Source organism: Panicum virgatum, chromosome 7K (assembly GCF_016808335.1).
Source record: "Panicum virgatum strain AP13 chromosome 7K, P.virgatum_v5, whole genome shotgun sequence".
Lineage (NCBI taxonomy): Eukaryota > Viridiplantae > Streptophyta > Magnoliopsida > Poales > Poaceae > Panicum > Panicum virgatum.
This window is the reverse complement of record NC_053142.1, coordinates 24,811,319-24,829,363: the sequence shown is the minus strand read 5'-3', so window position 1 is coordinate 24,829,363 and position 18,045 is coordinate 24,811,319. Positions and strand designations below refer to the sequence as shown.

At 48.3% G+C, this 18,045-nt stretch overlaps 1 protein-coding gene and 1 long non-coding RNA gene across 5 annotated transcripts; one reads left to right on the top strand and one right to left on the bottom strand.

The window, feature by feature from the left end:
- Positions 1–6,006: 6,006 nt before the first annotated feature.
- Positions 6,007–10,891, bottom strand: LOC120640600. 4 transcript variants are annotated; one of them, XM_039916485.1, is made up of 8 exons: positions 10,646–10,891; positions 10,439–10,527; positions 10,015–10,189; positions 8,816–9,775; positions 8,093–8,208; positions 7,834–8,016; positions 7,040–7,129; positions 6,007–6,519 (listed from the first exon to the last, which is right to left on the bottom strand). In XM_039916485.1, exons 1-8 carry the CDS (start codon positions 10,745–10,747, stop codon positions 6,405–6,407), a joined length of 1,830 nt encoding a protein of 609 aa, XP_039772419.1. In that variant the 5' UTR covers positions 10,748–10,891; the 3' UTR covers positions 6,007–6,404. The 4 variants fall into 4 exon arrangements, with proteins under 4 accessions (XP_039772419.1, XP_039772420.1, XP_039772418.1 ...); XM_039916486.1 differs by lacking the exons at positions 6,007–6,519; positions 7,040–7,129 and adding an exon at positions 7,300–7,765 and having other exon boundaries at positions 8,816–8,843; positions 8,880–9,775; XM_039916484.1 differs by lacking the exons at positions 6,007–6,519; positions 7,040–7,129 and adding an exon at positions 7,300–7,762.
- On the top strand, positions 6,451–7,312 carry LOC120640602. The gene is made up of 2 exons (XR_005661899.1): positions 6,451–6,906; positions 6,988–7,312. It is a non-coding gene; the product is annotated as an uncharacterized LOC120640602 (long non-coding RNA).
- Positions 10,892–18,045: the final 7,154 nt, after the last annotated feature.

Sequence of the window (18,045 nt, the reverse complement as noted above, 5' to 3'; positions counted from 1 at the left end):
TGCAATGCAAAGTGATTAAAAGAAGATAAAACTGGGTAAGCAAAACCAACTAGAGATTTTATTTATTGGCAAGCAAATAGAATCAAATTATTTTCAAGTTCAACCTATTTTGATTCGAAAGTTAGAACACAAGATTAAACTAAAACTAAACCATTATTAAAAAGATACACCACAGAAAATACTTTATTTAGCAGCCACTAAAAAGAACGCGGCAACTAGGAACAAAATAACTACAAAAACATAGCTTTCAGCCAAACAAGCCACCCAAAAATTACCAGCAAGACAAGATATCGAAAGAACATGCAACAAAAATTTACCAACATTTATTGATGGCTGAAAACATTTATTTTTGCCCTAGAATGAAAATCAAGCAATACTAAATCTACAAACATGCACATAGGCTATGCTCATGAAAAATTTTCAGTGAACTACACATGCAAGGAGTAGTCTACCACAAAATTTCATGATTTTTAGACCAACAGAAAAATAGATACAAATTAAACTAGTTTAAGCACAAACCAAAATTTTAGCAGGGGCAAAAGTGATATTTCACAAGCATGAGTATTTTTCCTTTGAAGGTCTTGATTTTAGAAACCTAACAAAATTTAGTTTGCATTTTTCATATTTTTTTGCTATTTACCACGCATTTTACAAGATCAGTACACAAAATTAAAACTGGAATTTAACTGGAAACCGGAACCTCCGGGTTCCAAAACCAGAAGTTCTGGTTTTGGGGCAAAAACAGGGGACAGCCAGGCCAAGTCCATGGCCGGCGCGTGGCGCGCAAGGGCAGGGGCGGCGGTGCTCTGCGTTCCCCGCCGGCAGCGTGGCCGGCCGGCGGCGGGCGGGGCTGGCCCGCGGCCAGGGGAGCCCTGCGACCCCGGGGCTTGCGGCGGTGGCGGCCGGGCCTGCGCAGGAGCAGCCTGCGGCGTGCGCCGGCAGCACAGCTCGGCGGCCACGGCGGAGCGGCGACGTTCCGACGCCGACGACGTCCGGATCGAAGGGGAAAATGGTCGGGGAGGATGAGTGGCTCGCGGGAAAGCTCACCACGGGCTCGAATCGGGCGGAGGACGGCCGGAGAGGGGTAGTCGGTGTGAGGGGCGGAGCTTCGACGGGGACGGCAATGGCGGGTCGATGGAGGAGGGGCCGATTCGGCCGGGATAGGGCTCGGCCGAGCTCGGGATGGGGCGGTGGAGGTGCGGGGTGAGGTGGAGCGGCTCGGGGAGGGCTTGGGCTCGAAGAACGGCGGCGGGACGGCCGGCGCGACGAGCGGCGGCGAGCTGCAGCGAGCGGCGGCTCTACTCCGCCTACCGGCTTCGTGCGGGCACGAGAAGGGAGAAGAAGGAGAAGCGAAATGGGGTTTCGCTCGTGACGTGGCTGCGCCCCTTAAGCGGTGAGGGCTTCACCGGTGCGGCGACGCGTGGCGTCGCCGGTGGCACAGTCGCCGGTATGGGCGCCGGAGTAGCTGAAACAGAGCAAAACCGAAACTTCCGGTTTCCAAACCCGGAACCTCCGTGTTTTGGGGCAAAACAGATTCAATTTTGGAGCGCCCAAAACTAAAATTTTCGCACAGCAACTTGAAATTTGGCCAAATAAAAATTGTAGAGGAAGAAAAGATCTACAACATTGGTATTGGATAAAAGTTGTTTTGATCAACGATTTGAGAGATAAAATTGGGTCAAAAGAAGATCAAAGCTGATTTTAGACTCAGCGCAAAGAGGGGTTTAGACAGAGATTGGACTAGATTTTGACTGCTGGTTTGTAATTAGCAGAAATTACGCAAACATAATTAAACTTGAATGCATGTGATGACATGAATTCAAAATATAATTATGCATGCACAATTACCACTAATGACAAAGCTTAAACTAATGATCATGATTAAGCGATGCTTATCGGCTAATGTACAAGATTAACACCAGGGGTGTTACAGTCGAGGGGATAGTGAGTGGGTTTCAGGGAACCGTCATCTCCGGGACGCTCCCGAAGGTGAAGAAGAAACTGATAGAGGCTTCCATCTGGACGGCGACATTGGCGGGGAAGAGGACGCCACCTCTGGATGCCATCAAACTCGCAGCAAGGACTCATGTGAATCCCCCTACTTGGCGTACCAACTGTCAGATTGCTTATCTGGCAAGTCCACTAGGGGGTGCCCGGCGGTAGATTTCAGGTGAAGGATTTCGGAGTGAAGAGATTGATGGTTACGTGATGAAGCGAGGGTTAGACAAGTTCGGGCCGCTAGGGAAGTGTAATACCCTACGTCTTGTTGGTTGCTGTATAGGGTTTATGGATAACGAAGTGAATAGCGTGGATGGGTTTGAGATGTCCCTCCTATGGATCCCCTCACGACCCCTTTATATAGCCTAGGAGCCGTGGGTTATAAGAGAAAAGATCTACTCGGGTTGTTTACAAGAAAATAGGTCGGTTAAGATCCTTAGATATCTGGGCATCTATGTAGAGCCTCCATCCAAATCTGCTGGGACCCTTCCATCGTCCAGCCGAGTGCCTGTCCGTCGGGTAATCTTAGCAAGGTAGTCGAGCAGGGTAGGCACCTGGACTCAGAGACCCTAGGGAGGTACCTAGATGTGCCTCCGTCAAGGTCCGCTTCAGTGAACGATATTGGGACGTGGGACCAGGGGTTGCGAAAATGTTTCCCTTCACAAATGTGTGATATGCTTTGCAGGTACTCTTTGTGTTGTCATTTCGTCTCGTGAACTGACTCATTGGATCCTCCGGAAATAGCATTGATGATGTTCACCATAGCTCCGGACTGTCTCTCACTCGGGGAGTCATTTATTGACTCTGGTATCTGCCCAGGCTCCAACTTTGGTGGTGGAGGCAAGTAGTTTGTTGTCTACGAAGACTGCGGGGTGGAGCTTCACGACCAGGTGTGATATCGTGCGGGGGCTGCGGCTTGTGGCACCGAAAGAGCAAGTAGTGCTGGGTAGGGTGGGCCATATGGTAATGGGTTGTAGTTGAAACTTGAATATGACGATGTCCAGTGAGGTGTCGGCGCCGAAGGCGGTTCTCACGGGGGACCTCTGTTGCTGGGTTTGCGAGGTGTAATTTACAAGCTTCGATGGTTGCGTGTCGTTTCAGTTAATTTCTTTCTCCGCCTGAATGGTGATGGGGCACTCATTGATCCAATGACCCTTGTCTTTACCATGAATGTAGCAATAAGGGACCTTCAGCTTTCTGTTGCGGTCCTCTCTGCGTCCGCCGCGGCCATTGTTCTCTCTTCTTCCCCCCTATCGTTAGGTCTGTGGTCTCTGTTCTCACGTTCTTCGGAGACTACATTGACAGGTTTTTGACCCTTTGGCTGATCAGCATGCCACGGTTTCAGTGGGTGACTTTGGTTCTTCGCTTTCTTCTGCTCATTCATCTCTTCGATTTTTTTCTATTTCCCCAGTCTGACTTGCAATATTCTTGCATAACTTTGAAAAGTTTGCTAACCGTCTTCGTTTTGTGGCGCATAAGTTTCTCACAACAGGGGCCCAACTTGAGGCCTCTCACGGCTGCGTCAATGACGCTTTGTTCAGGCACCTCCGGCGCTCTCGCTTGGAGCCTGACGATGCATTGGAGGTAGTCTTGCAGGCTTAGATCGCCTCGTTTGAGGTCGTGAAGTTGGAAGACGTTAAGTCGTCGGGCTTGATGGCTCAGAAGCTGTCGAGTAGTGCTGACTGAAGCTAGCTCCAGGAATGAATGTGGCCTTCCGACAGATTGGAGTACCAGTGTTCTGCTGGTCCTTTGAGGGCCACGACCAATGCCTTCGCCATGACCACGCAGCCGCCTCCTGTTGATTCAGTTGTTGACTCTTATTTCAGTAGGAACTCCTTCAGGTCGGTGTCGCCATAGAACTGCGGGAGGACCGCCGAGGCCACTGCACTTCATCGAGCTCCTGGGACAGCGGAGATGGAAAGCTGTCCCTGCGGCCCCTTAAGCGTTGGTAGCCCTAGTGATAGCCGTTGTTGTCTTCGTAGCCCTGTTGTTGGTCTTCAAGCGTTATTACATGGAGTCTAGCTCGAGGGGCTATTTGCTGTTGCAGGCCCATTGCTTCGGGTTTCTCTTTGTACGCTTTATGCATTTGCTTGAGCATTCTTTGCTTTGTCTTGGAGTTGACGATGCATGAGCTGGTATCGGAGTTTTTCCTCATTGAGCCTCTTACACTGCTCTTCTACTTTGGCTTCGGTGAGCACACGCTCCTTTCCCTTGGCCCTTGTGACGACCTGTGTGGCTGAGGGCCCTGCGTGCTGTGCGGCCTGCTGCCGCGCCTTCTCTTGAGCTTCAGTGCTTTGATCCTTCGCACTAGTACAGAATAGGGCTTTAGTCCCGGTTGCCAATAGCCTTTTATCCCGGTTTTTCAACCGGAATTGAGCATCCGGGATAAATGCCCTTTGTCCATTTGTCCCGGCAGCTCACGACCCGGGACAAATGATATTTTTGCAAAATAAAAAAAATCTCGCAGGCCCGACCTCGCCTGCGGTTCGCCCACATGCAGGCTCCCACTTTTCCAAATCTTTTATTCTCAGTGACAAAATCATTCACGAACCCAATCGCAATCGAAATCCACATACAAATCATGCGTATAATCCATACCAAATCATTCACATAATTTCAATTTCAATCCCAGAATCATTGAAAAAAAAAACAAAGAGGAACCCCGTAGCCGGCCAGCGCCGCCTCCACTCGCCGCGGCCCCGCGCCATGGCCACCGGGCACTGCTCGCCGGATCCCGCGCCGCCGTCCCGTCCCAGCGCCACGGCCGCTGCTCCGCCGCGGCCTCGTGCCGCCGCCGCCGGGCGCTGCTCCGCCACGGCCACGCGCCGGCGCCGCCGGGCGCTGCTCCGCCGCGGCCCCGCGCCGCCACGGGCCAGCGGGCGCTGCTCCGCCGCGGCCTCGCGCCGCCGCCGCCCGGCGCTCCTCCGCCGCGGCCCCGCGCCGCCGCCGCCCGGCGCTCCTCCGCCGCGGCCCCGCGCCGCCCCGGGCCAGCGGGCGCTCCTCCGCCGCGGCCCCGCGCCGCCCCGGGCCAGCGGGCGCGGCTCCGCCGCGGCCTCGCGCCGCCGCCACCGGGCGCTGCTCGCCGTCGCTGGCCGACGCGCAGACCCAAGCCGCCCCCGCTGGGCTAGCCTGGACGCGCCGGGCAACCGCGCGCCCCCGCCGGGCCGAGCTTGTGCCCGCCGCCGGGGCCTGGCCGCGCCCTAGCTGCGGCTCGCCGGCCCCGCCCGCACCGGGGAGGGAGCTGAGGGCCGGAGGGAGGGAGGAGAGAGGCAGCTGAGGAAGGGGGCGCGCGGGAGGAAGAAGATAAGGCAGAGAGAGGAGAGAGGGAGAGAAATGAGAGGAGAGAGGAGCCAGCGCCTTAGAAAATATCGGCAGGGGGGAGACGTCGGTCGCTTTTTGTCCCGGGTGCTGGCTCCACCCGGGATAAAAGGCTCCCTTTTGTCCCGGGTGGTGGCTCCACCCGGGACAAAAAGGCCACGGGGTCTTTTGTCTCGGTTGGAGCCACCATCCGAGACAAAAAGCTCCTTTTTTATCCCGGTTGGTGCCTACAACCGGGATAAAAGACCTCTATCTCCCCGCTGGCCCGGCTAGTCGTTGGACCCGGGACAAAAGCCACCTATTGTCCCGGGTCCAAAGACAGCCGGGACAAATGGCCTGGAACAAAGGCATGTTCTGTAGTAGTGTCGGTAGGCTTCCATGTCTTCGGGAAGGATCCCCAAGTCGTGGAGGTTGACTTCGAACTCCCCCTCCGCGACGTGGTCGATGGATACATCTGTGCTGGTCGTGTTTCCGTTGCCTTGCGTTACGACAGCGTCCTCCGGAGACGTCGAGATGTCCGACAACGTGCTGCCGGCTCCCTTCTTCTTTGCTGCCATGCAGTGTGGTATAACAAACCGACATGTGGGCGCCAAAATCTGTTTGTGGAGAGCGTCTCCAAAACGAACTAACGCAACAACAGTTTCACAAAGCACGATGACTCAACGACGGGACTGGGCTCCTTCATCCAAGAAACCCAGGAAGCAATAAATTCTCTATTCCATGTCCAAGGCAGTTACACAGGTATTTATAGGCATACGCACTCTTACCCCTGCTCAATTACAACACGATACCCTTACAACAGAAATATTCCCGAAATATTCTAGGGGCATTCGGTAAAATCCCCTCCTATCATCGAGTGCGGTACAGCTCAGCGCCCTCCTTCCACGCCAAACCATCCCGCGATCTTCGTTGTCAGGGCCTTTGGTGTAGCTTCAGCTCTTGCTCGGGCGGGTCGCCGTCTTCGACGAGCGCGCTCTTTGCTTATGTGTTCGGGCCTTCTCCAAAGATACTCTGGCGATCTTCGTTGGTCAGCCCCGCCTGGTCTTCGGCTTCCAACATCGCGCGGGCCCATCCTTGGTCCATCTAGCCTAAGGCAGCGTCCCCAACAGGGGGATTCGACCGCTCGGGGGTTGCTCGGCCAGGGGTAGTATAGTCTTTTTCTCATGCGATAGGTCGGAGGGGTAGCGACAGCTCCTCACAGACCTAACAGAAGGGCAAAGAAACCAAACAAATTTCAATCTGGGGCCAATAGATAAGTTTAGTTGCAAAGGAGTCAAGGAACGAAGCCCAACTTTTTTTAAGACCAAGCAACCAATTTACTCTTTTCTTATTCCTTTGCATTTGGGGCTGGCGGGAAAACTGGCGCCAGAACTGGCTATACAACCAGTGCCCCTCTCCTCCTTTCCATCCATCATTCCTACTCCATTTCTTTCTCTCTACCCTCTTATCTTCCACAGCTGAGAAGCCGGCCACCATGTCCCAAGCTTTGAGCAGCAACGGTACGAGGAGGGTGTTCTGCCCGAACTGCCACGCTGTGGTAAACTGGTTCATGGCCGGCACGGAAGGAAATGAAGGGCGTGGTTTCTACAAGTGCCCATACTTGTTTTGTGTTTTGTTGATTTTTTTTTTGGTTTTCATCTAGAGTAGTTGCTGATGTCTGGACTTGTCTAGGTTGGCAGCTGCCAGTACTTCCAGTAGGAGGATTTGATTGGAGAAAACTCACAACAGGGAAGAGCTGCTCCTGTGCGTGTGCTTCCTCAAAATCTTCATCAAGCTAATCAAGTTCTCCCAGTTGTTCCAGTGGGAGATGAAGCTGTGATAGAGGAAGGAGAAGTCAGAGGTGCTGTTCAAGGAAGAGAAGCTTGAGCAACTTTAATGGATTGAGAAGCTTCTTTATGTCTGCATCTTTCTTGTTCTGTATGCCATATGTAAAAAGTGAAGTGATGTAATGACTGAACTATTTGCCTAATTGACGGAAGAATATTTGCCAGAAGTACCAAATATGTTTCACTTGCAACCCAAGGACCAAATATGGTTCACAAACATAGCACCAAGTTCACCTAAATCACAAGTTCACCTAAATATCAAGTTCACTACCTAAACATTAAGAGCACTCAAACATCAAGTTCACCTAAACGAACACAAGTAGCCAGTGATGTCGCAAATAGTTCACCGAGACCATATTGCTTACAAAATGGAGTCCACAAAATATGGCACGCTCCAACATCAAGTAACTGCAAGCTTTCTCTTGCTTCTGGTTCCCATTGCAGGAATTGAAGGAGAAGCTGCAAGTATGCTCCTAGTACTCATAGCTAGACTACCAATGGCTTGTGAACTTGCACTCTTCTTTTGTCGTTGCTTCTTCTCAGCTGGTGCACTCAGTTCTTCAGTTGGCTTCGAAATGGTCATAGGCACAAGCTCTAGTTGGTTGGAACCTATTCTGGATCTTCTAGTGGGGGAAAAAACTTGGAGTCAGAATTAGCCATAATAGTTGGAGTCAGAATTAGCCATACATACCTAACTGATACAGCAGATGGTCGAGAGCTTGTGGTACTAGATGTGCTCTTTTTCTTCCTCTTATTAACAGTTGTTGATGTAGTGCCTGTAGAAGACAACTGTGGGAAAACCATTCCTGGATTAGTTACTGGCCCAATGCTTGTTTCAGTTGCTGCTGGTGCTACCTTCTTCTTACGTGGACCCCTGAAAGAAGCATCATAGTTAGACAAAATCCGAACATAAATGAACATTCTGGAGATTGAAGTATTTAAGTCATAACCTGTCAGCAAGCATTGCTGCAAAATCTTCTCGATCTCCAGCTTTGCATGTATACCAATGTCCATATTGATGACAAATTGGGCGTTCATGCTTCCCTTTGTGTATTGCGCATGGTGGCTGGGTAAGCAGGCACTTCTAATAAGTTTCGGCTAAGCATATATAACGTGCATATTTAACAAAGTTTCTTTTACACCAAAGTTTTACAGGAAGCCAGATTAGACAAGACAACAGAAGGAAGACCCTAGTGTTCTTTTTTATCTAAAAAATGACGATGTTACCAGATAACTCGACAACTATTTATTCATGTGAATACTTAATGTCCCCTTTCTATAATGTTTGGTAATCCAACTTACCATAAAACTTAGAAATAAATATGGCTTCCCAAATCTTCTCCTTAAACGGACTACCAAAACTTATTGCAATAATACATTTCTCCTCAGCATCAGCACATAACCCTACTCATCTTTACCAATTACCATTCATGGGACTAAAGTGTGGCAACAGGAAATTATGCATCTCTGTGTAAACCTACAACGTAGATACCGATATGCGCATAACAATAGATAACAAAAGTAGAATGCTAAAACTGGTATCATCAGAAAAAAGGTGAATCACAAACCAAATCAAGTATCAAGGGTGTCACAGGGGTAATGTTATATTAAATAATTTTAATTAGATTAGCTGTCATTTAACTGATTTCTTCAATGTACAAAAATCAGCTTACATTTTCGTGAGAAGTCAGATCTGTAGATGTGCCCCCTTCCTTAGGTGCCATCATTTCACTGGATGCTTCATGCTGGATACTTTTCTTCTTGTAGCGCCTCTTCACTGGCCCACCACTTGGCGTTCCATAGACTTTGCCACTCCGTAATCTCCTGACTATACTGTCTTCTGAACCTCTAACAGCTCCAAACTGTGGAGTCACACCTTCAGTTGTTAGTTCTAATGCATCTGCAGTCCCTAGATTCACTGAAGCCTTGCCACATTTCAGAGTTCCTGGTTCTCCTAAGTCAGATGATGTAGAGTTCAGATTTTCATTAACTATTGCAGAGTCAATGGGAAGTGTAACCATCTCCTGCTCACAGCTCTGCGTATTCTCAGGTATATCTGCAGCATCCTCAGCCTGACAACAATCTGATCTGCTTCTGTAACCTTCCTTGTCAACTTGCACATTTTTGGATGGCACGAATATGCTCTCATCTACTTTTGAGCTGGGGCAGATGGAACCTGTACTTAGATTTACTGAAACAGAGCTGACCGAGTGACTAACTATCCCCTGTTCACTTGCATCTACCTGCGTTCTTTCATGTTGTTCACTTTCTTGACCACTACAACATGTTTCTCTAGGTGGTGTCAATGGTTTTTCAGGCATGTTTCTTGTGCCGCCATTTAATCCCCAAGATGCAGCCATGTTGCCTGCATTACCATCTGTTTGGATAGCGGGTCCATCTGTATTGCAGGTACACCCTATGGATGAGTAGAAATCATTCTCTCTGAAAGCATATCTCATTGAATTGGTGATGCAGGTGGTTTTCCTTGATAACTTCTCCATGTAACATTCAACTGAATGCTTTGGTGCATTTGCAGTAGATTCTGATTGCGATTGTTCATGCTGCTGCTCCATGTTTGGATTAAGAATCTCACGCCATTGAAGAGGAAAGCCAAAACAGAACCATTCGCACACCTGCATAGAGTCATTGATATATATGATAAATTTTCTGGTCTATCTCTTAAGGCACTCCAAGAAATTGAATTAGGAAGGATAAGCAAAATGGATCAAGTGAAACTATGGAAAGGATGCAAGAAAAAAAGAATACAGTGAATTAGTGAAAAGGGGAACCCATCGATTTAATAGCAGATCACGTTCCAAAACTCTGGCTGGTAGACTAATCATTCATGGGGGGCTAGAAAGAAAGCAGATACCTCCTCAGAAAATCCATTGTCCTGTGTTCGGGATTTGTTCAAGACACGGGCAATCCGTATGAGGCGACCGTCCTCAGTCTCGATGTCGCAGTCATCGTGGTGCCTTGCAATAGCGGCAGATTTGAATACTCTGCCTGCTACTTTCATGTTCGCCTTTGAGGATGATGCTCCTTTCCTGTTTGCAGAGTACACAACAGCACCTTGAGATCAATGGTGGACTGACAACCAAAAGTCTCTCTTTTCTTCCCCATAACCAGTGAAATTCTCAAATCGCGAAAGAGAATTATCAATACTTTCCGAACTACCGAGTTCCCGGGGACAAGAAAACGTTCACATTTTTCAAACAGGGGGGGGGGGGGGGGGGGGCAAATCTGCAACTGGGCAAACGTAATCGAGAAATGGAGCAGCGGGAGGAGGGACATACGTCATCTGCGGGGCGTGGGGGGTCCCGACGACGCGGACCTTGCCCTGCTCGCGATCCACCCACTCCAGCCACCAGTCAACGAACACGACCTAAGGTTAAAGGAAACGCGTGAGCCCGCCGGATCGCGCAGCGAGCGCGCATCGGAGAAATGGCAGGGGGGTTTACGCTTTAGGGTACTGAGCGATGGAGGGGGTGGAGGATGCTTACGCATTGCTGCACGTGGGAGACGCGGCGGGCGGCCGGAGCGGAGGGCGCCGGCGGGGTCCGGTGCGCTTCGCCGGTGGAGCCTGGTGGGGGTTCGGACGCCATTTCCGCGAGCGGGGACAGCGGCGGCGCGGGGCAAGGTGGGGAGGACGGCGGCGGGCGGCGCGCCGGTGTCGGAGGAGTCGGGTGACGGGCAGCCCGCGGCCGGGGCAACCAGGCGAGCGCCCGAGGGCAGGCAGATGCAGTGGCGGCGGAGGGGGAGAGAGGAGAGGGAGAGACTGAAGAATGAGCCGTTACTATCCTCACGCTGCATGGACCGTCGTGGTCCTATGGGCTCGCTATCATCTCTTGTTATTTTGATCGGAGCTACCGGCGTGAAATTGCAACATTATAAAATACAGAGTTAATTGGATTCATGCCATTATAATTTTTCAAATTCATCGATCTGCCATTACAATTCACTTATTTAGAGATATGCCATTACAATTTGTTGTTTGCTTGAGATGTGTCATTTTGTACCTATTTAATGCTCTTGGGTCCACTCGCAGACCTCTGTAATTTTGTATGGTTCAAAATGCCCCTGTTGTCTCTCTACTCTCCACTTGCTGACATATGGGCCCCAGATCATCTTCTTCCTCCTTTCTTTCTTCTCCAACCGGCCAGTCCTCACGAGCGCAAAGTGCTTGTCCGGCGCCGGCAGCGTGGGCCACGGCGGCAATGAAAGGCGTGGCCACGGCCTCCTCGTCGCGGTGGGCGTCCATGGCTGCCAGCGAGCGCGCAATGAAGTGAGCGGGGGAACCCTCCCGCACGATGCATACGGCTCCCCATCGCCGCACCCGCCGTCCCCATCACTCCATCCTCACCGAAGCTAGCCTCCCCGTAGATCCATGCGCTGAAGCCGGCGCTTCCCGTCGCCGCCGCACTGCTTGTAGTGGTAGTCTCCCACCATCACTGGAACCAAATCGATCCCATGTCAGTGATACGAGATGAAATATAGCGAGGGGAAGGGTTGGCCGGCGGCGAGGTCAGGTTGGGGAGCACCAAGGTGGCGACCGCTACCTTTGAGTGGCTTCGGTGGAGGCAGTGCGTGCTGGCCAGGAAGGGGGTCGCCGGCGGTTGCCGAGGCTCGACGGCGGTGCTGTGCGGCGACGAGGGGAAGCGACGGTGGTTGGGTGGTCGAGCTTTAGGAGGTCGGGTGCGAGCTAGCTATGGAGTTGATGGGGTGGAGGGAAGTCAAAGCGTGGTCGTCGGCGTGCACAGGGCTCGGCGTCGGCAATGGTGGCCAGTGGGCAAGCTTGGGCGCAGGGGCTCGAGCTCGCCTGCACGTGAGGGGAAGGGGAAGGGAGGAAGGAATGGCGCAGCCAGGCGCTCGGCCACGTGCAGGGGCGCCGATGAGGCACGCGGTCGCGGCAGTGTCGTGAGGACTGGCCGGTTGGAGAAGAAAGGAAGGAGGAAGAGGATGATCTGGGGCCCACATGTCAGCAAGTGAAGAGAATAGAGACAGCAGGGGCATTTTGGACCATACAAAAATACAGAGGCCTGCGAGTGGACCCTAGAGCATCAAATACGTACAAAATGGCACATCTCAAGCAAACAACAAATTGTAATGGCATATCTCCAAATAGGTAAATTGTAATGGCAGATCGGTGAACTTATGAAATTGTAATGACATGGATCCAATTAACCCTAAAATATAACTACTGCAATATTCAACATTATTAGTACATGCAACATTATAATATATATAATTGAGTTTGTCATCTGATTCTATGATAGAAAATTCTCGCCGCAACATGACACTATATTTCATGCAACATCCAATAAAAACGACCATGTGTAGAAATAGAGTTTTGTAATATCGACACTGGCCTTTTACAACATTTCAAGATTATATTTGCGATATTTTTGAACTAAATTGAAACATTGGAGTTGGACACAATATTTTTCTAAAAGAATTATGGAACAAGTAGAATTAGTCTATTATATTTAAAAAGATGTAACATGTCAAATCAACTATTTAAATATCTAGAAATAATTGTTGCAACATCATCTCACACCTTAAAAGTATTGAAAATGACCACCACAACATCACCTATCAACCTACAGAATAATCTTACATCAACTACTGCAACATCAATAACTTAAATTCTTACTTGAACATCATCGTATGAGTACCATAACAAAAAAAAATCATGTAAGAAGTCCACTACAACATCTGTCACTGAGGTTGGAGTATTTTTTTTTCCACTGCAACATCAAGTCATACCTATCGTAACAAAATTACGTGCAAAAAATTTCCACTGCAAAATTATTGTGTTGGGTAAGGGCGTCCGACGATCGGACATCAACCAAACCCGCACCCACCGGGTCCCATTAGGAGCAACGCGCGTGACTAGGAAGCGAGACTTCGTGGAAGGCCCATAGTGGCCCACGATGGGCTCGCCCCCACTGTCATGACCCAAAATTTTAAACATGATTAACATTTAGTTAACAACATCATGAGCAACATCAAAGCATAATGAAGCATCATGTGCATATGTTTGCATAGATTTGATTATTTTTTGTGCCTTGTATGAATGTATGCTTGTGAAGAAAGTTCAATTTTTGTTATGCAACTATACCTCAAAAATTTATATTTAAATACTAGATTTCAAATGTTGAATTAAATTTTTTTTTCAGGATTTTATAATCTTTTAGCCGAGCTACAAAATTCTTGTAAATTTCAAAAACAGTCATTTTGTTCTTTTTTCTGCAACCAAAATAAAAAAGCTTTTCGAGTGATTCTTCTTGCATTGTGTTCTTCGTGATTTTATCATTCCCCAAAAAAAGTTTCGTAAATTTTTGAGCTCGAGAAGATCTTGATTTTGATTTTCAAACTTGAACCGGCATTGGCCATTTTTCCCTCTCCGCAGCCCCACCTGTCAGCGGTGGCCCCCCTTCTTCCCCGCTGACCCTCGCGCGTTGGTTGGTCGCCATCGATGGCGCCTCCACTGTTGCGACCGCCCGTTGGCCACCATGGCAAGGGGGCATGCGAAAAACTGCCCTTGCTCATCGCCGTCGCCCTCTTTTTAACCCCGACCAGCCTCCCCCAAAATCCTAACCCGCAAATCCCCTTCCTCCGCCTCCATTGTTGCCGCCCCAAGTTTCTTCCTCGCTACAATTCGTTGTCCTCGCTGAGCCCCACTCCAATTAGTCACACCCATGGCATCCTCTCACCATCCTTGACCGATTCCGGCCCTCACCCCTTCCTTTCCCCTCCTCTCGCAGGAATCCCGGCGGAGCTCCGCCCGTTTCGCCGTTCCTTGCATTGAGCACCGTCGCTGCCACGCTGTTTCGCCTCCTCATCCTCGAGGCGAGCTTCACCCTCGCCTGGACCACCCCGTGCGTGCGCTCTCCCAGCCCCGCCGACCCTCCCCCCCCGTCCCTCGCCGTGCCGCTGACCGCCGTCGCGCGCGCGTCGCGCCGGCCGCACGCCGTGGGCACGCCCACGCCTTGGTCAAGGCTCGGCCTTGCCTTGACTCGAGCCTGGGTCCGCTGGCCCCTTGGGGCTCGCATATCGGCCTCTGGGCTGGCCAGATCCGGGTGCATCTAGCAGTTTTGTCCCGTTTGTGTGTAGTTATTAGATCTAAAAGTTTGTAAAATGTGTGTAAATTCGTGTACAGCTTCTAAAAATGCGAAACTTGTTTTGTTGGATTCCTCTTAAGTATATATACTCAGAAAAAGATTTATTTATGGTTTAATGTTGCAAAAGTGAGTTAAATGCTTAGTAATTTGTGTACCGCTCTAAAAATGCCAAACTAAATTTTGTTATATTTCTTGTGAAATGCTCTTTCCACTAGTACAACTTGTTTTAATGTTTCCTTGCTGTTGGTTAAGGTTGTAGTGTGATTTCTTATGCTCTGTCTGAAAATAGTTTAGTGTAGAACTTTTTGCAACGTGATAAAGTGGTGAAACCAGTTTTGTTAGCTTTGTATTCATGCCTAGTTTCTGTGGTAATTTTCCTAGATTTTTTAGTTAATTTTGCATGTCTTTTTCGATTTATCTTATTTAGAGTGACTGAAAATTGACATATTTATGGTTAATTCCAGAAAAATGTTTTTGCTGCAAATCCAAGTTTCATGGGTTCCTTTTAATGTTCCCTGCCTGCTCAATTTAATTTATAATTTATGCTTGCTGTTTAGATTTTGTTTGTTAATTCTTGCTCTAGCTTTCTTGTTCACTTATGCAATAGTGCTCGTTTTTCATCGTATGTGTTTATGTTTGTGCATCATCACATGTAGTGTCATTCATTCTTCATACCATACCATTCATGAACCAACCATTGCATCATTCTAATGCATGCATCTCATTCATGCATTTTAGTGACCGAGCCGTCGGAGAGCGAGTCCGTTGAGCCCACCGATGTCGCCGGAATCGAGCCCGGTGTTGAGTTCGTGGTTGAACCCGAAGAAACCCAAGGCAAGCAGCTAAGCATAATCCCTTGCACCTATTTAATTTGATGCAATTTAGTTATCTCACTTGGGTATTGCATAGTATGCTATGTATTGCATTCTTTTACCTACTTGTATGCATTTACCTTCCCTTGATTATTTACCCTTGTCCTTGTCACTTGTTAGTTAATTATTACTTAATTTTCTTAGATGCTTAGCCATGCTGAGAGTCGGTATATAATGTGACGGGAAATTCTTGGATTAGGATCACATTACACCCACTTGGTTACCCTTGATCGCACATGTTCGGTTTAGGATATGTTGGAAAGGTTGGTTATGTTGGAAAGTTGGTTTCGGGGTTTGGGCGGAATGTTAGGGCTTAGAGAAAGGAGTCTCAGAGGCATAGTTCACTCAAATCGATTAAGGACCGTCCGTGGATGACATTGGTTTTGAGCAACTTATCGTGCTACCACATAGCCAAAATAATGGAATGGATGAGCCAATTACCTCCTTTGACTTCATCATTGAGGCCCGGTCCTAGATGCGTGGCAAAGGGGCTATATAGAGAGGCTTAGGGGTGTCCCCAGTGGACCTAGGTGACTCTCCGCGCAAGCTAGGCGTACCCTCAACGGTTGAGCCATGTTGGGAATGGTTGTCGCGAGTACCCCCTCATCCAATTTGATCAGTTGGGCGAGCCGCATGGTTCTTGCGTTGTGTGGTAAAGAAGTACACCCTTGCAAGGTTTAAATCAATTTGAATTGCCGCGCTCTCGGTTATGAGCAAGCTCACTATCCCATGAACTCTTCGTAGAAGTTTTGGTTATGGTGATTTTTGTTTCATGGTACTTCTATGGTCAATTACTTGGTTTACTCATAATCAATTAAAACTAGAGTTCTGGGTTGGGCAAGAATAAATAATTTTGCTAGAGAGCTATATGTTAGTGTAGAGAGCTCATGCTTGGCAATAACAACTTGACCTTGAAGCCTAATCTTGAGCCTCTTGCATAATCCTTGTTTATTTAATTTGCGTAAGACTTGCGAGTACCTTTTGTACTCATTTTTCTTTTTAAACTAAGTTGCAGGTGAGCCGGAAGTTGTGTTCGATTGATGTGGCCGTAATGGTGCCCTTGAGCAAGACACCATTGCTTGTTATGGTTTTATCGATTTATCCGCTACGTATGCGAGAGCATGTTGAAACACTAAGCTTTAGTTTCATATATCCTTCATGTCTTTCGTGAGCCCAAGGCTTGTAATTTGAACCCTCCTATGATAAATTTGTAATAATTAATTGTTGTACTCCTTTATGTTTAAAATTGCTCTTTATGGTTCTTTGGTGATGTATCTTTTGTAAACGGTATTGTGCTTCATCTTGGACATATTGTGGAGCACATACCGGGACTACCGGATTTGATATCGTTTTAAGTGAATGACATGTTGGTTGTCGAAGTCTCTAGATGTGGGTTAGCACGTGGCACACTCTTAGGCGAACATGTGCTAGCTCTTATCTTAAGAATGATGGCCGGCGGTTTGCTTAAAACAGTGTCAAATTGGGCGGATCTTACAAGGGTATCAGAGCCCAGGTTTCCATGAAGTGAACTTAAAATTTGTTTAGTGAGGTGAGAGTAAAATAAAATTTGATTACTTGCACTAAGATTTATTTCTTGTTAAAACTTGAACTTAAGGTCAATTTCTATCCTTCTTCCTTTATCCTAGAGCTATCTTCTCTCTATTGCTTCACTTGTTTAAATAAAAATGTGCTTAATCTCTCTTTTCTCCTTATGAGTATATGGCCCCTAGTTTCACCTTGACCATAGTGAGTCGTGCTTCGGACATGGTTGGTTTCCCCACACTTTTCAACTAGATACTTAAAAGGGCACACTACACATGGAGGTTCAAGTATGAAGTCCATGGTTTTAAATAGCGGGCTATAGCCTCGCTATAGCCCCGCTATAGCTTTTTTAGAGGTTTCCCGCTACGCTATTTGTATTTGTGCCGCTATGGCAACTATGAACGCTAAATTGGGCTATAGCTGCGCTAAATAGCATAGCTTTAGCTCCGCTATAGCCTTACTCTTAGCTCAGTGCTACTATTTTGGTCTTTCTGACAAATACATATTTGATTGCATGATTTTTATTGCATTGTCAACTTAAGTAATGTTCCCATAGCTCTAGAAACATATTTATGTTTATGAAATTCACTAATTACTATGTTTTGTGCATCTATTACTTGTATTTTTCATGATTTTGTAGCGAACTGCTATTTGTCATAGCCCGCTATAGCTTCCGCTATAGCCTCATAGCCTCGGAAAAAATACGCCGCTATTTGTCATAGCCCGCTATTTAAAACCATGATGAAGTCTATTCTGGTGGATGGTATGGTGGACTACGTGACGGCTCTTCAACTTGAGGCAAGAATGGTGGTTAGATCAAAGGCCTACGACTTTCAAGCAAGTGGGATATCGCCGAAGATGACCATTCAATAGGTGGATCGTTGAAGCAATAACTCTTAACTCGCCCTTTCACCTATCTTTCGATGAGAGGATCCAAGGTACCTTTTATGCCTTAAGCCATCTAAGGGAGATGAGAGGATGGGAGCCACCCATTGTTCCAAGTGCTAATAGGAGAGTTGTAGCGCTTTTGGGCAATGCAGTTGTTTTGGGTCGTGAGTGAGTGTTAGGACGTTAGGACGTGCTCTTTCTGAAGATGACCATTCAAGAGGTGGATCGTTGAAGCAATAACTCTTAACTCGCCCTTTCACCTATCTTTTGATGAGAGGATCCAAGGTACCTTTTATGCCTTAAGCCATCTAAGGGAGATGAGAGGATGGGAGCCACCCATTGTTCCAAGTGCTAGTAGGAGGGTTGTAGCGCTTTTGGGCAATGCGGCTGTTTTGGGTCGTGGGTGAGTGTTAGGACGTGCTCTTTGTGTGATGTGTTGAACCTATGTTGTTGTGTGAAACGAAGTGAGGAGACATC